Source organism: Gossypium hirsutum, chromosome D01, assembly GCF_007990345.1.
Source record: "Gossypium hirsutum isolate 1008001.06 chromosome D01, Gossypium_hirsutum_v2.1, whole genome shotgun sequence".
Lineage (NCBI taxonomy): Eukaryota > Viridiplantae > Streptophyta > Magnoliopsida > Malvales > Malvaceae > Gossypium > Gossypium hirsutum.
Window position 1 is genome coordinate 63,807,696 of NC_053437.1, and position 19,107 is coordinate 63,826,802.

Below are 19,107 nucleotides of genomic sequence, written 5' to 3' on the forward strand. Positions count from 1 at the left end.
GGGGTAAGTAAGTAGGTGAAAGACTTAAGTGATGAGAAGAGAGAGATCCTTCATAAATCATGTGCTGGGGTATATATAAGGAAGGTCCCCTTGTATGGTAGTGTCCATTATATGACAGTTGTTGCCAAACATAGTACTATGTGGTCTCATTCTGATATTCTCCTTGCTAATGTAGTACGAGATTGTTATGCCTCGATGGTTTTCATGAACACGTAAATGATGAGTCATTGTATGGTAGTGTCCATTATATGACAGTGGCTCCCCTGCAAGTGGTGTGAGACACGTAAATGATGAGTCATAAATTATCAACTAGATGGTCACAATTGATGGTACAAGATGGAGGGCCATCATCGAATGTCACTTCTCGTGCATCACGTGTCTAAGCTGGAGTAAAAGTATAACAATTATATATAGTATTTTATATTTAAATATTGATGATTTGATAAATTTTATTACTTTATATTTATACATTTCACATAATTTTTTAGATATATACAAATTGTTAATTAATATCACTCAATATAAATTAAAACTATATATATAAAGAATAGAAATTATAATTATAATTAAATAAATTATCTTGCCATTATCTTTTTCTTTTCTAGTATGGTTTGCATTTATAAAATAAATTCTCAAATATAAGGTGGTTGACAATTATTATTATGTTTAAATTACAAGTAGAAGGGTGTTTTTAAAAAAGAAATAATATTTGATACATTGTCGATAAATAATATTTGATACATTGTCGATAGAGGTGCTCATGGGCCGGGCCGGGCTGGGTTCGGGCCGGGCCAAAAAAATTTCGACCCGCATCCTAGGCCCGGCCCAATTTATGGGCCTGGGATTTTGTCCATGCCCTGCCCGGGAAAAAATTCCTAAGCCCGAGCCTGGCCCGGCCCATTTTTTTAATAAAACACTAAAAATTTATTTTAAAAATAAAAAAAATTTAAAATGTATTTTAAAAATATTTTAAAAATAAAAAATAAAAAAATATATTTATTATATTCGGGCCAGGCCAAAAAAGTGGTGCCCAAGACCCAGCCCGTTTTCTACACGGGCTTAATTTTTTGCCCAAGCCCATATTTCAGGCCTATATTTTTACCCAAACCCTCCCATATTTCGGGCGGGCCGTCAGGCCGGGCCCGGCCCCCAGCCCATGAGCACCTCTAATTGTCGATAAATTTAGGGTATTGGGTTTAAGTGGTTAGGATATTGAGTTTAGGGATTAGGGTTTTAGCATTTATTTATAAGTAATTATTATTTAATCATGTTTAAATAAAGTTATTAGTGTTTATTTATAAGTTCTTCACTGTTATTTATTTTATTTAATGAATATATGTCATGTTATTATCCACTGATGATGCATCAAATATTCTCCCTTTTAATAGATCATCTCTTTTCTTTTCATAAAAAAAATTCTAACCGCTCAATTTTTTAAAACTAAACCTTTGCTTCGATGACAATGTCGTGAGCCTTTGGGTTGGTTGGTAGTCGCAGTTTCTTTAAAAAAAAATCTTTCTTCACAGTTTTATTCTGTTTTTAATTTCAGTCCACATTATCGTGGTTTGTCCACAGTTTCTTGATTTTATTTTGTACACATTTTTCATGGTTTTTTTTTAAATTTGTTTTCTTTGAAAGCAATTTGACTTTATTTATACTTTTAATTTTTAGTCATGTTCTCGTTTATATACGCGATTTGCCAATATAAAGGTTCGTCGTATTTATTAGGAACCATTCTCGAAGGGCTTTATAATAATACACCATAGTGACGATGTCAATGATAAATTTGAGATGACGAGGACGAAGATAAACTACATGAGACTTGTCTTTTTGTACATCACTGACGCGATAGGTCTCTTGAGGCTTTTGACATTTTTTTTAGATTAGTGTTCATTGTCAAGTTGAGTTAATGATAGTAATGCTAGGATGCAAATTTCAGCGATTTAATCAAGTTGGTACATCTCTGATTAGTTTCTGAATTTATTTCAGTGTCGCAGTTACCTTCAAGTTATCTTTCTCTCTTTTTTTTTAGATTATTTTACAGACATGACATTTGTACATTAGTTTGTAATGATTTATTTATCGTTTGTATTATATGTCATGTCTTTGTATTAATGATGTTCATGACTCCTATTAATAATAGTATTTTTTAATATATATATAATAATTTATGTAATTGAAATTGATAGAAATCTTATTTTAAAATTTCCAAAAATAAAAGCTTATTATTTAGAATTATTTAAATTTAAATTATATCTCATTTATGTTTTTAATAATTAATTTTGTTTAAAATTATTCCAATCATTTTATTAAAAAATTCAGAAAAAATCACAAAATGTTTTACTATTTTTCGAAATTAACAAAATTTCTGTCTCTTGTTTAAATGAATAAAATGAAAAAAAAATAAAAATAAGAAAGTAAATTTTTATTTTATTTTTTATTCCAAAAAAGGGTAATGATGATCTAAAGAGGATCTTATATTAAATTAAGAAAAAAAAGAAAATAATAACAACAATAATAACAATAATAGAAATAGTTGGCCATTGTCTTAGGTTTGAAAGGGCAGCATCCGTACACGTCGCCCACTTTTTAAAATGGCTCCACCTGTCCCATACATTGTGGGTTTAACCCGAGACCTAATGGGTCCACCCGAATCTATCAACAATTTATATAAATACTTAAAATAAATTTATTTTACTTAAATTGAAAAATAAATATTGTTATTTGGGGAATTTCCTAAAAGTTTAATATATTATTTAGTATCGGAGTTCGATATTTTTTTATAATGTTATATTTGTTTTATTTTTTGGTTTAATTTAATATATATATTTAAAAAAAGTTATACTTTTGGTATTGAAAAAGTATTGATGTTAACTTTTTAATGTTTAATTCAGATTTTAAGGTTGATTTGATGAAAATTAATTGCTAATATTATAATACGGTAAGTCTTTCTCGAATAAGCCTCTAACAATGGTTATTTACTAGTGGTAAAGAGAATTACTCGCAGTCTCTTTCAAACTCTTAAATAAGAGGATAATATGTTTCAATATACTCGAATCCACGACCTATTGTGCTGACAACAATAATAATATCATCTGAATTAATCCTCAATCAACTACGTGTATATATATATTTAAATTAAAAAAGGAAAAAAATTGTCATTTTCAAGACGTAAAAATAAAATGCGACGTGTCCTCAGCAGATGCGAAAGAAAGAGGGTGCCAATAGCAGCATGTGCCTTTTTCCTGCATACCCCACTCCATGTGCTTTCATAACCACATTCCTTAATTTCATTAATTTTTAATTAATTAATTTTAGGGTGAGTTTAGATGAGCAGTGAAATGCAGTATTGTGTGTTTACCTTTTGTTTTAAATTACAGTATAATTATAGTATCTAATCTCACTACTATTGCTGTTTTTGTACTAATTGCATGTAAACGCACCGCCTATTCAAATCCATCCTTAATTTCAACGGATGAATAAAAAATTTCCAACTAAAATTAAACCGTCATTTTTTAAAATTATTTATTTTAACACATTCAAATAAATTAAATTAAATTCTTTTGTTTAAGGGTAAACTCCATAAAAATAGAATAATTTAATTTCTAATTTTTATATTAAATACAATTATTAATTATTATAAATAAATACTTAGTTTAATGAGAATATTTTCAATTAATAGAATAAATACCTAGAATGCCTATGTATTATAAGGTTAGAAGGAAGTTACTATTTTCCATCAATTTAATCCTTAATCCCTATATTATTAAAAAGTAAATAAATAACGACATTTGATGATAGTGATAACTATTTTAATTAATAAATTATAGGATAACGAGTAGAGGTGTTCATGGGTCGGGTCGGGCTCGGGCCGGGCCCATAAAAAATTTTGGCCCGAATACTAGACCCGGCCCAGCCTGGAATATGGGCCTGAAATTTTGTCCAGGCCCGGCCCGGGAAAATTGAGCAGATAATAAGTACAATTTTTTTTAACAATCTTCCCCCAGGATCCATTTCGGGAAAAAGATAATATGCAACTTCAAGTTGTCAATTATATCCTTTATGGAAATGGCAAACTGACTCGGAGAATTTCTGACACAAGTATTCAACTAGTTCGGACTTGTTTAGTGTTGAGTTGGGACCAAGACAACAAAAGTTCTTTCGCCGAAGAGGTCTGTGCTTCCTTTGTTGAAGTAAGGACAAATGGTCTGATTCGAGATTTCTTAAGAATCGACTTAGTGAAATCTCATATTTTTTATATATAAAAAGAAATGATCCGTCAGGTTCAGAATTGATTTATGATAATAGGTCAGATCATACCAATAAAAATCCGTTTTATTCCATTTATTCCAACGTAAGGATTCAACAATCGTTTAGCCAAAATCACGAAACTATTCATACGCTCTTGAACAGAAATAAGGAATCCCAATCTTTGATAATTTTGTCATCATCTAATTGTTTTCGCATGGGCCCATTCATGTAAAATATCATAATGTGATAAAACAATCAATTAAAAAGATCCTCTAATTCCAATTAAGAATTTATTGGGTCCTTTAGGAACAGCCCCCAAAATTGCGAATTTTTATTCATCATTTTACCTTTTAATAACTCATAATCAGACCTCGGTAGCGAAATATTTGGAGCTTGACAATTTAAAACAGCTTTTCAAGTACTTAACTATTATTTAATAGCTGAAAATGAGAGAATTTATAATTTCGATCCATGCCGTAACATCTTTTTGAATGCAGTCAATTTGAACTGGTATTTTCCCCATCATCATTATCATCATAATTATTGTGAAGAAACGTCCACAATAATTAGTCTTGGGCAGTTTATTTGTGAAAATGTATGTATAGCCAAAAGCGGACCACGCCTAAAATCGGGTCAAGTTTTTATTGTTCAAGCTGATTCTATAGTAATAAGATCGGCTAAGCCTTATTTGGCGGCTCCAGAAGCAACTGTCCATGGGCATTATGGAGAAATCCTTTACGAAGAAGATACGTTAGTTACATTTATATATGAAAAATCGAGATCTAGTGATATAACGCAGGGTCTTCCAAAAGTGGAACAAGTGTTAGAAGTGCGTTCGATTGATTCAATATCGATGAACCTAGAAAAGAGAATTGAGGGTTGGAACGAATGTATAACAAGAATTCTTGGAATTCCTTGGGGATTCGTGATTGGTGCTGAGCTAACTATAGTGCAAGGTCGTCTCTCTTTGGTTAATAAGATCCAAAAGGTTTATCGATCTCAGGCTGTACAGATCCATAATAGGCATATAGAAATTATTGTACGTCAAATAACATCAAAAGTATTTGTTTCAGAAGATGGAATGTCTAATGTTTTTTTACCCGGGGAATTGATTGGATTATTGCAAGCGGAACAAACGGGGCATGCTTTAGAAGAAACAATTTGTTATTGAGCCATTTTATTGGGAATAACGAGAGCATCTCTGAACACTCAAAGTTTTATATCTGAAGCAAGTTTTCAAGAACCTGCTTGAGTTTTAGCAAAAGCTGCTCTCCGGGGTCGTATCGATTGGTTGAAAGGCCTGAAAGAAAATGTTGTGCTTGGGGGTATGATACCCGCCGGTACCGGATTCAAAGGATTAGTGCACCGGTCACGGCAACATAACAACATTCTTTTGGAAACAAAAAAAAAAGAATTTCTTCGGGGGAGAAATGAGAGAATTATATGTTTTGATTATATCTATTCTTTTTTAACACAATGTTTAAAATTACCCATAACTCCTCCCAACCCAGAAATAGGAGGATAATGCGATTCAGCGCACTCGAACCTACATCCTCCTGTATTGATAACAACACTCATACCAATTAAGTTAAAACTCAATCGACAAAAATAACAAAACATATACTTTTTGGTTGAAAAGTACAAATTTTACTTAAATTACATATATCAAACCCATGTTTGATGTGACATAGAATAAATAATAGGGTGTTGAATTTTATCTACTTTTCTTTAATATTTAATTGAATTAAATTAGGCATCACCCAAAGTTTGGTTTCTAATTAATAAGAAACAATAAATGAATTGGATTTAATTTTGTTATTGAATTTTCACTTATTTTTATTTTTATTGGAAATTAATTTTATAATTTAATTAGTATAGTTCTTTATCATGTTTAGGTTGAGTTGATTTTTTGGATTAAATTATAGAGTAAATTTAAAGTGTTTGTGTTTTTTTGTACTTTTAAAATTTAATCTTTGTATTTTTATTTTTAGGAATTTAGTCTTTCTATTTTTTGAATTTAAAAATTCAGATTTAATGTTAACACCATTAAATTCTTCTATTAAATTTACAAGCATGATGTTTTGAAATTAAAAGACAAATACTTATTTAGTAGCCACGTAACAGAAAAATGACATTACAATGGACTTGAATTTAAAAAATAATTTTAACAGCGTTTACAACTCTCTCTCTCTCTTTTTTTTTGTACAAAAAGAAGGATTAAACCATAACTTAAACTATTCGTGGCGAAGCCACTCCGGAATAATCATCATGTAGTGTTTGTAGGACTTCATCAGGCGGTTGCATGAAAAAGTACCTACCCACCGGTCTTGAGAATGCCATTGATGCTAAACCATCAGCTACCTTGTTATCCTACTTTTTTTTGAATCGCCTGAATAGCTTTAGTGTTGTCCAACTCGAGAATTATTCGTTTTAGCCCAAAGTTCTAGGCGAGTTGGAGACTTTTTAGAGCTCCCCAAAGTTCAGCATCGATAACTGAACAACGGGCAATATTTATTGAGAAACTAGAAATCCACGTCCCATGCTGATCGCGGATTAGACCACCTGCAACAGCATGCTCAGACACCTTGCGAACGACACCATCAGTGTTCACTTTATGCCACTCATCATTTGATGGAACCCATCTGATCAACTTACGAGTTTTAACTTTAGAATGCCTAGAGGCTCCCATCGATCCAAAGTTTGAATAGAGTTAGCTTTCCCTCATACGGTAACTCTTTTCCAAAACACCTTCATTCCCAACAAAAATTTGCATTAACCACATAATTGTTCCTCCTTGTTCAAAGCTGCCAGCAAATAACACCAAAAATTAAGTACCTGCCAATCAGAGGGATCGCATGCAAAATGCTTAGAATCAGAGATATTTATTTCCAACCAACTTCCAAATCTGATAGAGAAGAATTCATCTCTCTTTTCCGGCCTGATTATCGAGCTCCAAGTTGCTACAGCTGGTGTGAATAAACGCAATACATGGTCAATGCTTTCCGACGAACTTCTACAAATCATACACCTTGCATCTTGGGTAATATTTCTTCTCCTTCGATTTTCATTGGTCAGGGCTTTATTTAGATAAGCAAGCCAAATAAATACCCTTACCTTTTGAGGTCCCGGAATACACCATATCTGGTTCCAAATACTACTACAAATACACCTGTCGATATCACAAGCAGCAGCATAAGTCGAACGAATGGAAAATACACACTTCTTATCATATTTCCACCCCACAAAATCACCCACATCACGACCTGATGGAAGTTTATAGGCAGCAATGATTAACAGCACTAATCGTGGTAATAACGAGCCAATCTTATTCCAATTCCACTCCCCACTTGGTGTCAACATATTCTTAACAGGAATATGCCCAGATGGAATTCCTTCAAGTTGTGAACAGATATTAATAAGGGGTCCCCAATCTTTGATCCAATTATCCCTCCAAAAATCCACTTTTAATCCATTACCAACGTTTCATATGACACCATCCCGGATCCTATTCCAAACACTACAAATCCCCTTCCATAACCGCGATATGTTACTCGCATTTAGCACAACCGGTAGGTCACCCTTCCATTTGTATTTGGCTCGAAGAACTTGAACCCATAAGAGGTGAGGGTTCTTAATAATATTAAACCCGACCTTCATAAGAAAAGTCTTATTAAGGTGGTCAAATTTCTTAAAGCCGAGACCACCATTTTTTGTAGTTTTGAAAATATCGTCCCATTTAACCAGATTGATACCTTTCTTCTCCTCCGTGTGACCCCATACAAAGTTACGGATAATCTTCTCCATTTCAGAACAAACCCCCTTTGGAATAACCGTTGTTTGCATTGCATAAATGGGAGTAGCAGCTAAAACTGCTCTAGCCAACATGATTCTACCAGCTAGCGATTGTAGCTTAGACTTCCATCCTGCTAATTTTTTCCTCGTGTTGTCGATTAGATAATGGAAGGTATCCTTTTTCACTCTTTGGTGTAAGAGCGGAACTCCTAAGTACTTCCCCAGATTATCGATGTGAGAGAAACCAAATCCACCGCTAATCTCCATTTCCAAAGCAAGGGAAACATTCTTAGAGAAAAAGACGTTGGTTTTCTGTTCATTGCATTATAATAGTTGAGGTACTAAATTATGTAAAAAATATATATATATAAATTATATCTTAAATTCGAGTTTAGTACAAAGATTAAAATTGAAAAGTGACCATTGTTGTATAATTTTAAATTTAAGTGTAGCATAAGGACCAAACTTAAAAATTTATCATTTTCCTATGTAATTAAAAAAAAAGTGACTCGGAAAGTCGAAACATTCAAGTTTGTTTTTCCAAATTGAGGTACATATTTTAAAATTTTTTATAAGTACAATACATGTTCAAGTAATTACAAAGCATGGAATCAAATTATTCTTACTCAAATGGAGTAAAAATAAAAACAAAGAATCAAATTTTACAATACAAACAAATTACAAACCGGAACAATCTGGACTACGAATCAATTAACCGAACTAACATTCACTCATGATAGCAACTTAAGGTGAGACTTGGATATCCACCCATTTAATTACGCATGATTAATCTTGAACTTCAATACTTAAGATTCAAAACCTTTATTTTTATAAATTATATTTAATATCTTATTAAATTAGATTTAAATAATATAAAAAATAGTTTTCAATAATAAAATAAATTATCCAACCAATGCCAACTTCATCCAAATCGAATTTAAAAAAAAAAAATGGAACCACAGTATAGTACTGTTGTTCTTCGAATGATGAGAACAAAATTATTTAAGAAAAAAGAACAAGTTGTTGATTATGGCAACACCCAACGTTGTCAGTTACATTAATTTAATTCAAGGAAGTTTCTTAAATATGCTTAATTTACTAGAATTACGAGGTGATTAGGATGATTTAAAAAAATGTTAAAAATAATTTTTAAGGTATTTTTTTAATAATCTCATTATAAGTTGTGATCATATTTGCGAACTACTCATAGTCCCTCTTTAATCCATAAATAAGAGAATAATACGCTTCAGCACACTCGAACCCATATCCTCCTGCATTGGTAACAATACTCATACCGGTCGAACTAAAACTCAATTGACTTTTTAAGGTATTTTTAATTTTAATTTTAAAGTGTAATTATTTTAAATATTTTATTAATATGTTAAGTTATATTAATTAAACACCAACTTGGAGAAGAAAATGAAAAACCTTAAAAAAGTTGCGAGATTTAAGGTGGGTTTGGATGGGCGATTAGGTGCGGTGCGATGCGTTTAGTTTACTTTTTGTCTCACGCTACAGTATCGCTACAGTGTCTAATCTCACCGCTATCGCTGTTTTTACACTAACCGCAGGTAAACGCACCGCCCATCCAACTCACCCTTAGTCCATCATCTCGGTGCTCAAAATCTTAGTGCCAATAAAAAAAAGTTTATTTTTATTTGATAAATTGCATAATAAATTTTTGGAAATATTCATATATTTGTGTAATTATCTTGCTTTATAAATTTATATACTAAAGAGTCAAATTATTTGTCTAGTTTTAATTATATGAAGCTTCAACATGAATAAATTATACCACATGACCTTAATACATTTTTGCTTTTTAAAATTACTAAATAACTGAGACCAAGATGGTTATGTTGTTTCAAGTATGAGTCTATTCGAATTCAAATGGTCAACTTCTGTGATAGGTTCCATAAGGTGCCTTGCATCTTCTTCTTCATCAAAATGAATGAAAAACATTAAACCAATTTACAATTTTTTTCTGACCGAGTAAGACTTGATTTTTGATCATGCAATCATATGATGATAGGTACTGGGATTAGCTCCCTCTACCTAGGCGGTAAGTCATACAAGTTAACTACTAGAACACTGCGCAACCAACATCTCAATATTATCATAAAAGAAGAATGGAAGTAAACTATTTAATCCTTGTCTTCATGATAAACGAAACTATTCCAAAAGGCCATCAACATATTATCATTGAGATCCCATTAATTCTCCTTCCACCCATTTCTCATCCATAACTCAGTGCAGTAAGACTTATAACATGTCAAAACATTAAAACAAAACTGATAAAAATGATTGTCCGCCATAATTTCTTAAGGATGAACTAAATTACTGAGATACGCCCAACCATTTTGAGAAGTTCTCGAACTCGGTGTAATCACTGTCTGAGATCATAGTTTGATACCACGCTTTGCCTGCCGACTTGATTGCGGTTGCCTCCTCCTGAAACCAGCAAAGAGAATGACGAATGTGAGTAAGGTGCCAATAAACTAACATTGTATTCAATAATTCAACATTTAACAAGGCCACTTCTAAAATAGATAAGGGATCCATAGCATTTAGACCTGTCAATTGGGGTCACATTGGTTTTTGATCAAGTCAACTAGAGTCGGGTTAATTTGGGTTTTGAAAATTTTCAAATCATTTTTGAGTTCAGATCATTTCAGTTTTGGAGTGATAAATTCAGGCTTATTTGGGTTTAGGTCATGTTATTGTGTTCAAATCATTTTGACGTCAGGGTTTACCTTTATATGATCAAATCAGGTTGGGTTAGGTTCGGACTCAAGTTAATCGGGTTGAGTTTGGTTTCAAGTTAATCGGGTTGAGTTTGGTTTCAAGTCAGAACTGTCAGCTCTAATAGCAATACTAACAATTAAGAACTGAAACAACACTATGCAAGCTAGAATCATCAATGCACAATTTTTTTTCACAAGGATGAACAAATACATCCAGATGAAATAGATGCCAATATCAGCCCGATCTGAGTAAGAATGTAAAAAGCAGTAAACAATTGGAAAAATATAAAGATGAAAACATTTCTACCCATAATTTGAGTACAACAAAAGAACAGAACAGAATAAAGTGAACCAAAAAATGCTCAAAATAAGGTTGAACAATTAAAGCATTCTCATCTAGCATATAACTAAACTAAATGACTCAAACAAGTAGTGCAAACACGCAACAAATGATAAAACATGAAAAAAAAAGACAATTTAGGAAATGGTTTAAGGTATATCACCCTAGAAATGCAAGTTCCGTTTACATGGTCAAAAAATGACCAACAATGGTATTAAACAGCAGCAACCCTTATTGTTAATAGCAATAGTATATTAACAAATATACGTGTATAAACTAAAATTGACACACTATGCTAAAGAAGAGTAACTCTCATAAACACAACAACAATATAAATGGGGATTAATCAAACAGTTAAGAAGCATTAATAAGCAAAAAGTTCCCTTTAATCATATATATAGGCTTTATTAGAAAATTGGCCCATTATATCAGTCAATAAGAACATGATAACATGACAAGCGGCATATTCTTATTGGATGCCATGCACTTTGGGGGTGAAATGAGACAAAATTGATAGTTTAGTTTAAACACTAATATGGGATTTGGAGTATAGTTCAGGGGCCACTTTTGATCACGGTCGAATTCAATAAGCAATATTACATAAACCATAAAATGAAACATAATTCCATTAACATAGATATATCAGCCTAAACCGCAGAAATTGCAATCACTATCATAAGAAACTCAAAACCATAAAGAAAACAAGCAAAATGAAGGATAAAAAAGAATTGATATACCTTAGAAATGGGCTTCCTCTTCTTGTCAAGCTTCTCCTTCTTAGCCTTAACGCGTTGTGCCTCAGCCAAAAGAGACATCCTCCTAGCAGTCTTAGCATAAGGGTTCAACTTCAGCATAGCATTCAAGTTCTTCAATGGATTCTTCTTCAAAGGTGCCCTCTTGATCTCCTTCTTAATAGGCTTCACCACTGATTGTACCTCATCGGAGTTAATGATCCTACCCAAATCAGCATTCACCATCTTAGAACGAGGCAAAACATACCGTTTCTTCTTCTCCGATGGCTTCTCGAATGATCCATAAACTGAGTCAAGCTTCTCGTAAGCTGATTTGGTCCAAATAATGAACCGCCCAAGGTGTCCACCAGGGGCGAGTTTCAAAAGATTAAGCCTCTCCACATTGGCAACCTCAACTCCAGGAATGTTCCTAAAGGCCTTAACGAGCTTTGACCCCTCGGTTCCATAAACAATCAAAGGACCTTTACGAGAAATGTACCTCCGGTTCCTCATTTTCCCTTTCCCGGGTCGGATTCCTTGACTGTCCTTAGCCTTTACGACATCCGGATATGCTCCGACCTGTTTCAAAACCTTAATTGCAGCCGAGGTTTTCTCCACGCTCTCCACGGAGTCAGATATGACCAAAGGCATCTCCGGTACAGATTCGATGCGGTGACCACGTGCCATGACGAGGGATGGGACAGCAGAAGCAGCAATGGCGGAAGCAACAGCATAACGCTTCTGGTTAACGTTGATTTTCCTGTGCCAACGGCGCCAGATCTTGGTCGGAGCATACATACGACCACCACGACACATGTTTCCGAAAGCACCTTGACCGGCACGGTGGGTACCACCGCCCGGAACACGAGGGATACGCGAGACGGCACGTCCAGTTCCCCAGGACTCGGCGGAGGTTTGGTGACCGGCTTTTTTGGAGACGGCGTAGGGTTGGCGGCTGTTTTTGGAGATGTTGTCGTGGACGAAGGTGACAAGGTCCGGTCGGATAGAGGCTTTCATAACATCGGCCAGGGGAACAGTGGGGGTAGCGTTAGTGGCCATATCGGATTCTAGGGTTTGAACGGAGACCAGAGGACGGGCGGCGGCCGCCATTGTTTAGGGTTTTGGATTGCGAGAGAGAGCGCGCGGGGAGAAATGAATAAAATGAGAGGGAGAGGAGCGCTAGGGTTTTGAGTGGAGGTGTGTTAATTGTTTAAGCATTGGGTTTAGGGTTGTTTGGCTACGGGGATACCTTGTTGACGGGTCCATGCCTCCATGGAATCTTATCATATACCACTACACATTAGAGTTGCTCATGGGTCGGGCCGGAGTCGGGCCGGGTTCAGGTCAGACTCATATAAATTTCGTTCCGAACTGAAATATGGGCTTGAAATTTTGCCCAGGCCCGGCCCGAGGAAAAAATCATAAGCTCGGGCTTGACCTGGCCCGGCCCGGCCTATTTTTTTAATAAATACCAAAAATTTATTTTAAAAATTAAAAAAAGTATTTTAAAAATATTTTAAAATATTTTAAAATTAAAAAAAAATAAAAATATTTATTGTATCGGGCCGGGCAGGGTCAAAAAAGTGGTGCCCAAGGCCCGGCCCGTTTTCTAAACGGGCCTCGTTTTTTGCCCAAGCCCATATTTTGGGTGGGCCGTCGGGCCGGGCCGCCCAGCCCATGAGCACCTCTACACTACATCCAACTATAAATGGTATAATAACAAATTTAGCTCTAGCATTCGCATTTTTTTTATTAATTTAGTCATTATTACTTTTAGTTAAATTTAGTTATTAATCTTTTGAAAAGTGTCAAATCATTTTTAATAAAAATGTTAACTAAAACAATAGTACTTTTAACGATATTAATGTGATAATTCTTGTGACTCTTCACGTGTAGTTTATATTGATATAATATTATATGTCATGTTAATAATTTAAAATTTATAAAAATATTCAAAAAAATAAATATTATAAAAATAAAAGTTACATAAAGCACACATAGATTGCCATGTTTAATAATTTAAAATTTTAGTTAGTATTTTTATTTAAAAAACAAAAATTTGAATTTTTTAAAAGGTTGATGATCAAATTTGATTCTTTTTAAAAATTTGAATGCCAAGTTTAGCTAAAAAAGGAGTCACGTTGATAAAAAATGTAAATATAAAGACTAAACTTATCTTTATGTCCTTTTTTAAATTTAGATTGCAAAGTTTTCTTGGGATATTTTGGATACAATGCAAGCGACTATATTATATATTAAACATTTGGCTTAGTTGGTGTGACGAGTTAATTGAGTATCAATTTAACTAGTAATGATGAAACTAACATTATTTTACAAAGTAAATTATATTATTTTAAATTATTTTATCCTATTTTATCTCTTTGTATAAAAAAAAACAAAATATAGGATTTAAACTCAAGATTTTTTATAAATATATTTGTTGGGGTGCAAGTGTATTATAATCTATTCTTTCTTTGATTTGGCTTATCATCAACAAATAAGGAAAAATGATTTTTTAATTAATTAAATTCTATAGAAATATATTTAAAATAATCTTAAAATATATACATATTTTTTTTATTTAAAGTAATAGGAAATTAAAATTCTTTTACCACAAAAAGAACAAATATATAAATGCATGCATCTTTGATTAGACAATGACACTGGCAATGATATAAAGCAACAAAACATATGATATAATAGATCAATGAAAATTACATTTATTAAGAGAATCCAGCTTTGTCTGCCTACAAGCCTAAATTATTAACAAGGAACCATAACCATATTCATAATCCTCATTATTGAGATAAACCCAGCATCAAAAATGGGATACAACTAGCAATTTCACAACATGAATTCACAGCAGCATTAGGCTCACAGGTGAACCTTGAACATGGCTGCCATAACAAGAAGCTCAGTAGTCTTAAGCTATGGAGGAAACTGTAACGGCAAGTAATTTGCAGCAGGATCATAGAGTCGACACTTCAAAACACGTGCGGGCTAAAGATTCTACATGTCTCAAATTTAAGTTTCTGCAGAAGGCTCCTGAATTTGAATTGATGTTTTCGATAAGCTTGCTTCTAGTTCATTTAATTCATCGATGTCCAATTCATCGTCATCATCATCTGGAACACCGGCGGTACTTGGTCCAGTAGGAGCTGCTGAATCACTATTGGCCTGAACATGAATATGAAAAACAAGAAACATTCAGCATCTAGTCCATCATATATCTATCCGACTAGGACTGAACAAAAAAAGGGACCAGAATTGAAGCATTTGGACGGTTTATGAAATGCAAGTTCAAAAACCACAATTACCAGAAATCAAACTGAATTATGTTTTTTATTTAATATATAATTAATCTCAATTTTTATGTTATAAAAATAAATATTTTATATTTAAAATAGTGAAAATAATTTAAGAGTTCTTAAAAAATTATTGTTTTTTATAAATATTTATGAAAAAGACCTTGAAATTTTGCCAAATAATATTCAAAAGTCATAAAACAAAACTCATTTTATCAAAGTAAGTCTAAAAAATAAAACAAAAAATTAATATGAAAAAATCGAGAACCAAACAAAGCTGAGACGGTTCAAAAAATCTAAAAATCCTGACTGAACCAAACTGATATCACTGACACTCGTGTCCGGCATAATACAGAAATATGACCTCTAAGAATCTTTCATAAACATGGAAAAACTTGGAAAATCTAACCATACTCATGTTGGACACGTATCCATATCCATACTTTTGCATGTACACCAATTCTATCTGCGAATCAATCATATTTCCAAGTTTTGGCCATTATCAGGCACTAAGAAGAAGGGGCAAAAGATTTCCTTACAGATGACAGCAAACCAGAAAGAAAGCATGTTATACATGACCACCACAATCAGGGAGGTGCTTTTTTAAACCTCACTCCCTCTTTAAGGATCAAGCTAGGGCAAGGCATGGAAACATAAAGATCCTCAGGAGCAAGAGTAGTTTTAAGCTGTTTCGAGATGGAATACCTCAAAATACATTGAACTCTAGTGTTAGCTATTACATTACTTCCATTGTCGAGAATATGAGACAAGGAGGCTTGATTCTGATAATTGATAAATGTAAGTGTGTCAATACTTAGCAGTACTAGTGGTAGCATAATAGCAGTTGTCAGTTGTCACACTTCTGTTTAAAATTGGGAACTCTTATTATGACTCTATGACTAGTAATTCTTTCTCTAAAAAACCTTATAAAGGCAATGCTCTATCTACCAACATCTGCTCCACATATAGAAGCATCCTAAAGATCTCTTACCTGGATTTCCACCTATGATTCACCAGACTGATTTATGTAGTTCACAGGAGCTTTAAAGAATATAAAAATAGAAGAGGCCAAGAAAAAGAGTACCTTATTTTCTGGAGCATCAGATTCTTCCTCTCTTTGGTATTTCTCATATGCCTCAGCATCATCCACAAATAAACTAGCGTCTGACATAAACAGTTCACGACCACTGCAGAAAGCACAAAGAACAAGAAATTTAGCAAATGATTTTCAAGAAAGAAAACTGATTACACACAGACACTTGTGAAAGCACACATGCCATGAAGAGCATACCTCATGCGGTCATTCTTGGCCCTTTCTGCTCTCTGTGCAGCCAAACCTTCATCTCTTTCTGCAATCTTCTTCTTCTTCCATTCCATAAATAGCTCAGGAGTCATAGGTGTTGAAGTTTTTACTTTGGCACGCTACAACCAAAGACATGTAATATTTAGCTAATTTAAATACCTAATGAAAGATAAAGTAACAACCATGTTGATACAAGGATGGAGGAATGGTAGGTTGATTCCAACAAATCTAAGTATTACCTGATTTTCGATCTCATCCTCGATTGGTGTTTTTCACTCTCTTCCTCTATCAGAGCCTTCATCTGTGACTTTAGGACATATCCTGGTGGAAGAGCATGCCTGTAATGACAATCTTTACCACCGTTTGGGCAAACCCAAAACCAACCATATTGTTTCTTTTCCACAGCTTCTAAAAAGTATTTACAAACCTGAATTTACATCAAAACAGTGATAAGTACAGTAATTAAAAGTCAGATAACGAGGCACAGAAGAGAAACAAATATCTCAAGTTACACAGCTAAACCCTAGAATTTACACCAACTTTATCCTCGTTGCGACCAAACCAAATTTTACCTCTCCCTCTCCTTATCTTCTGCATATCTAATTAATAATTTCCACATTAGATGAGTCTCATAATATGTTACGTATTCAAATGCAAATGCTTGAAAATATGAAGACATGCCACACTAGCTTTTCACCTATAAATGCGTAAGCACGTTCATTAAACAAAGATAGAATTCAAAAGATTATAAGTTCTTAACTAATGATAAACAATGCACGGGACCAACAGCAAAAGCTTACAATATCAGTAGGCTTGTTCTGCTGATACTCCTTCCCCTTTGACTCCACAACCTTCTCCAATGTTGCTTGATCCCAGTCCTCCATTGTTTCTTCAAGAGAGAAAGAAGAACACACATAAAAATCAGAACACCCTTCAATCTTACTGCATAGCTAAGCAGATAGCAATAAAATAAATAAAAACATAAAATTTCATGTGAGTATTAACCTTGGTCACGCTTATCACTGTAAATGTCAATTTTCTCGCCTTTCCTCTGCACATTCAGGTCATGTGAGAACTTGCATTTAAAACCTTTGACACACTGTCCGGCTTTATAGAATTCACACAATATTGACTTGGGATCAACACCTGATCAAGGCCCAATTATTAGCTCTAAACTTTCAGTTCCAATAAACCAACACATGTAAACATATATACCAACAATAATCAAGAAACAAAGAGGAAAAGACGGGACAATTACCAACAGGCACTTTGGGTTGAGTAACAGCAATCTTAAACAAGTCATTCAGCTCCTTCTCTTTGGCCTTCTCTTCCTCTTTCTTTTTCTGAGATAAAAGAAATGGGTAAGAAAAATAATATTTCAATGCCTTGGAAAGATAATATATGTTTTGCAAATTGATTTTTATCTCCATTCAAATTTACAATTCCTAAAGAACCAAAATTTGCAATCAAGTGAATAAACCAATTTACTTTCATGCAAAGTAAACTAATTTAAACATAAATATAGATTCTAATTTCATCTATTTCTCCTAAACAACACAATAAACAGCAAGGAAAACAATCAATAAAACAGTATTCAATCTTTAACGCCTTAGCTCAAATTAAAAAAAAGGATGCTATATGGTTTGCAATTATATTTCATCTCCATTCAAATTTACAATTTCCAATCAAGAGAACAAACCATTTCACTTTTCATACAAAGTAAACTAATTCAAACATAAATTCAGATTATAATTTCTTTTATTTCTCCTAAACAACACAATAAACCGGGAGATGATCCGAACCTTTTGAGCAGTTTTACTCGGATCGGGTTTCGGTTGTACGGATTGCTTAAGATTTTGGACGTATTTTTGAACATTTTTGCTCTTATTCTTGTTCTTAAGACCGAAGGTCTTGTCCTCTATGATCTTCTGCTTCTTCGCTAAATCTGCTTTCGAGGCTTGCTTGGGCGGCATCTCTTATCACCATAGAATAAAACCTCGAAATCTCCCCTCTTATTTTTTCAAATTTTCTCGAGAAAAGCAATCTAATTGATCAGATTTTGGGTTCGTTATTGGAATTTTTTATTTTAGGGTTTTCGCAATTGAATTGAAAAGGTTGGAATTGGGGGATTTTTGGACAAAGACGGGGTTGATCCAGAAGCTACGGTTGAGGTAGTGAATTGTCGATTTTAGTCCTGGTACTTTTACACGCGGCAGATTTCTGTGGCATGTATTGTATTGGTGTGGGTATCCACGTGCTTTTTTTTTTTTTGGGCTTAAGGCATTGGTTCCGCAAATTAGGCAAAACACGTAACCCTTAGCTAAAAAAATAACTAAATTAATTCTTTTATTAAAAATTTTATTAATTTTTATTGTTAAAAAAATTAACTTAGCTAATAAAATAAGTATAATTATACATAGCACTCCGCGTGTAACATATGTAGCTAAACTTTAATTCTTAACAAATAATTACACATAACATGTCACGTATATCTCATTTTTATATATATAATAAATTTTTAATATTAGAAATAAATAAAAATTTTAATAAAAGAACTAATTTATTTTTTGACATAAGGACTAATTTTTCCATTTTTTTAATAGAAGGGTAAAATGTAATTTGACTCTTAGTACAAGAGTCT

At 33.3% G+C, this 19,107-nt stretch overlaps 2 protein-coding genes across 2 annotated transcripts; both read right to left on the reverse strand.

Moving 5' to 3' along the window:
* Positions 1 to 10,179: 10,179 nt before the first annotated feature.
* On the reverse strand, positions 10,180 to 13,125 carry LOC107905270 (60S ribosomal protein L4). Its single transcript, XM_016831876.2, has 2 exons — positions 11,865 to 13,125; positions 10,180 to 10,494 (listed from the first exon to the last, which is right to left on the reverse strand). Exons 1-2 carry the CDS (start codon positions 12,966 to 12,968, stop codon positions 10,381 to 10,383), a joined length of 1,218 nt encoding a protein of 405 aa, XP_016687365.1. The 5' UTR covers positions 12,969 to 13,125; the 3' UTR covers positions 10,180 to 10,380.
* Positions 13,126 to 14,533: 1,408 nt separating this feature from the next.
* LOC107905268 (zinc finger CCCH domain-containing protein 11-like) lies at positions 14,534 to 18,625 on the reverse strand. Its single transcript, XM_016831875.2, is given in 9 exon segments — positions 14,534 to 15,035; positions 16,248 to 16,350; positions 16,455 to 16,585; positions 16,706 to 16,734; positions 16,737 to 16,893; positions 17,267 to 17,355; positions 17,472 to 17,612; positions 17,725 to 17,809; positions 18,269 to 18,625. Coding segments are annotated over 9 exon segments (1,059 nt in total). The 5' UTR covers positions 18,440 to 18,625; the 3' UTR covers positions 14,534 to 14,882.
* Between the last annotated feature and the right edge of the window lie 482 nt (positions 18,626 to 19,107).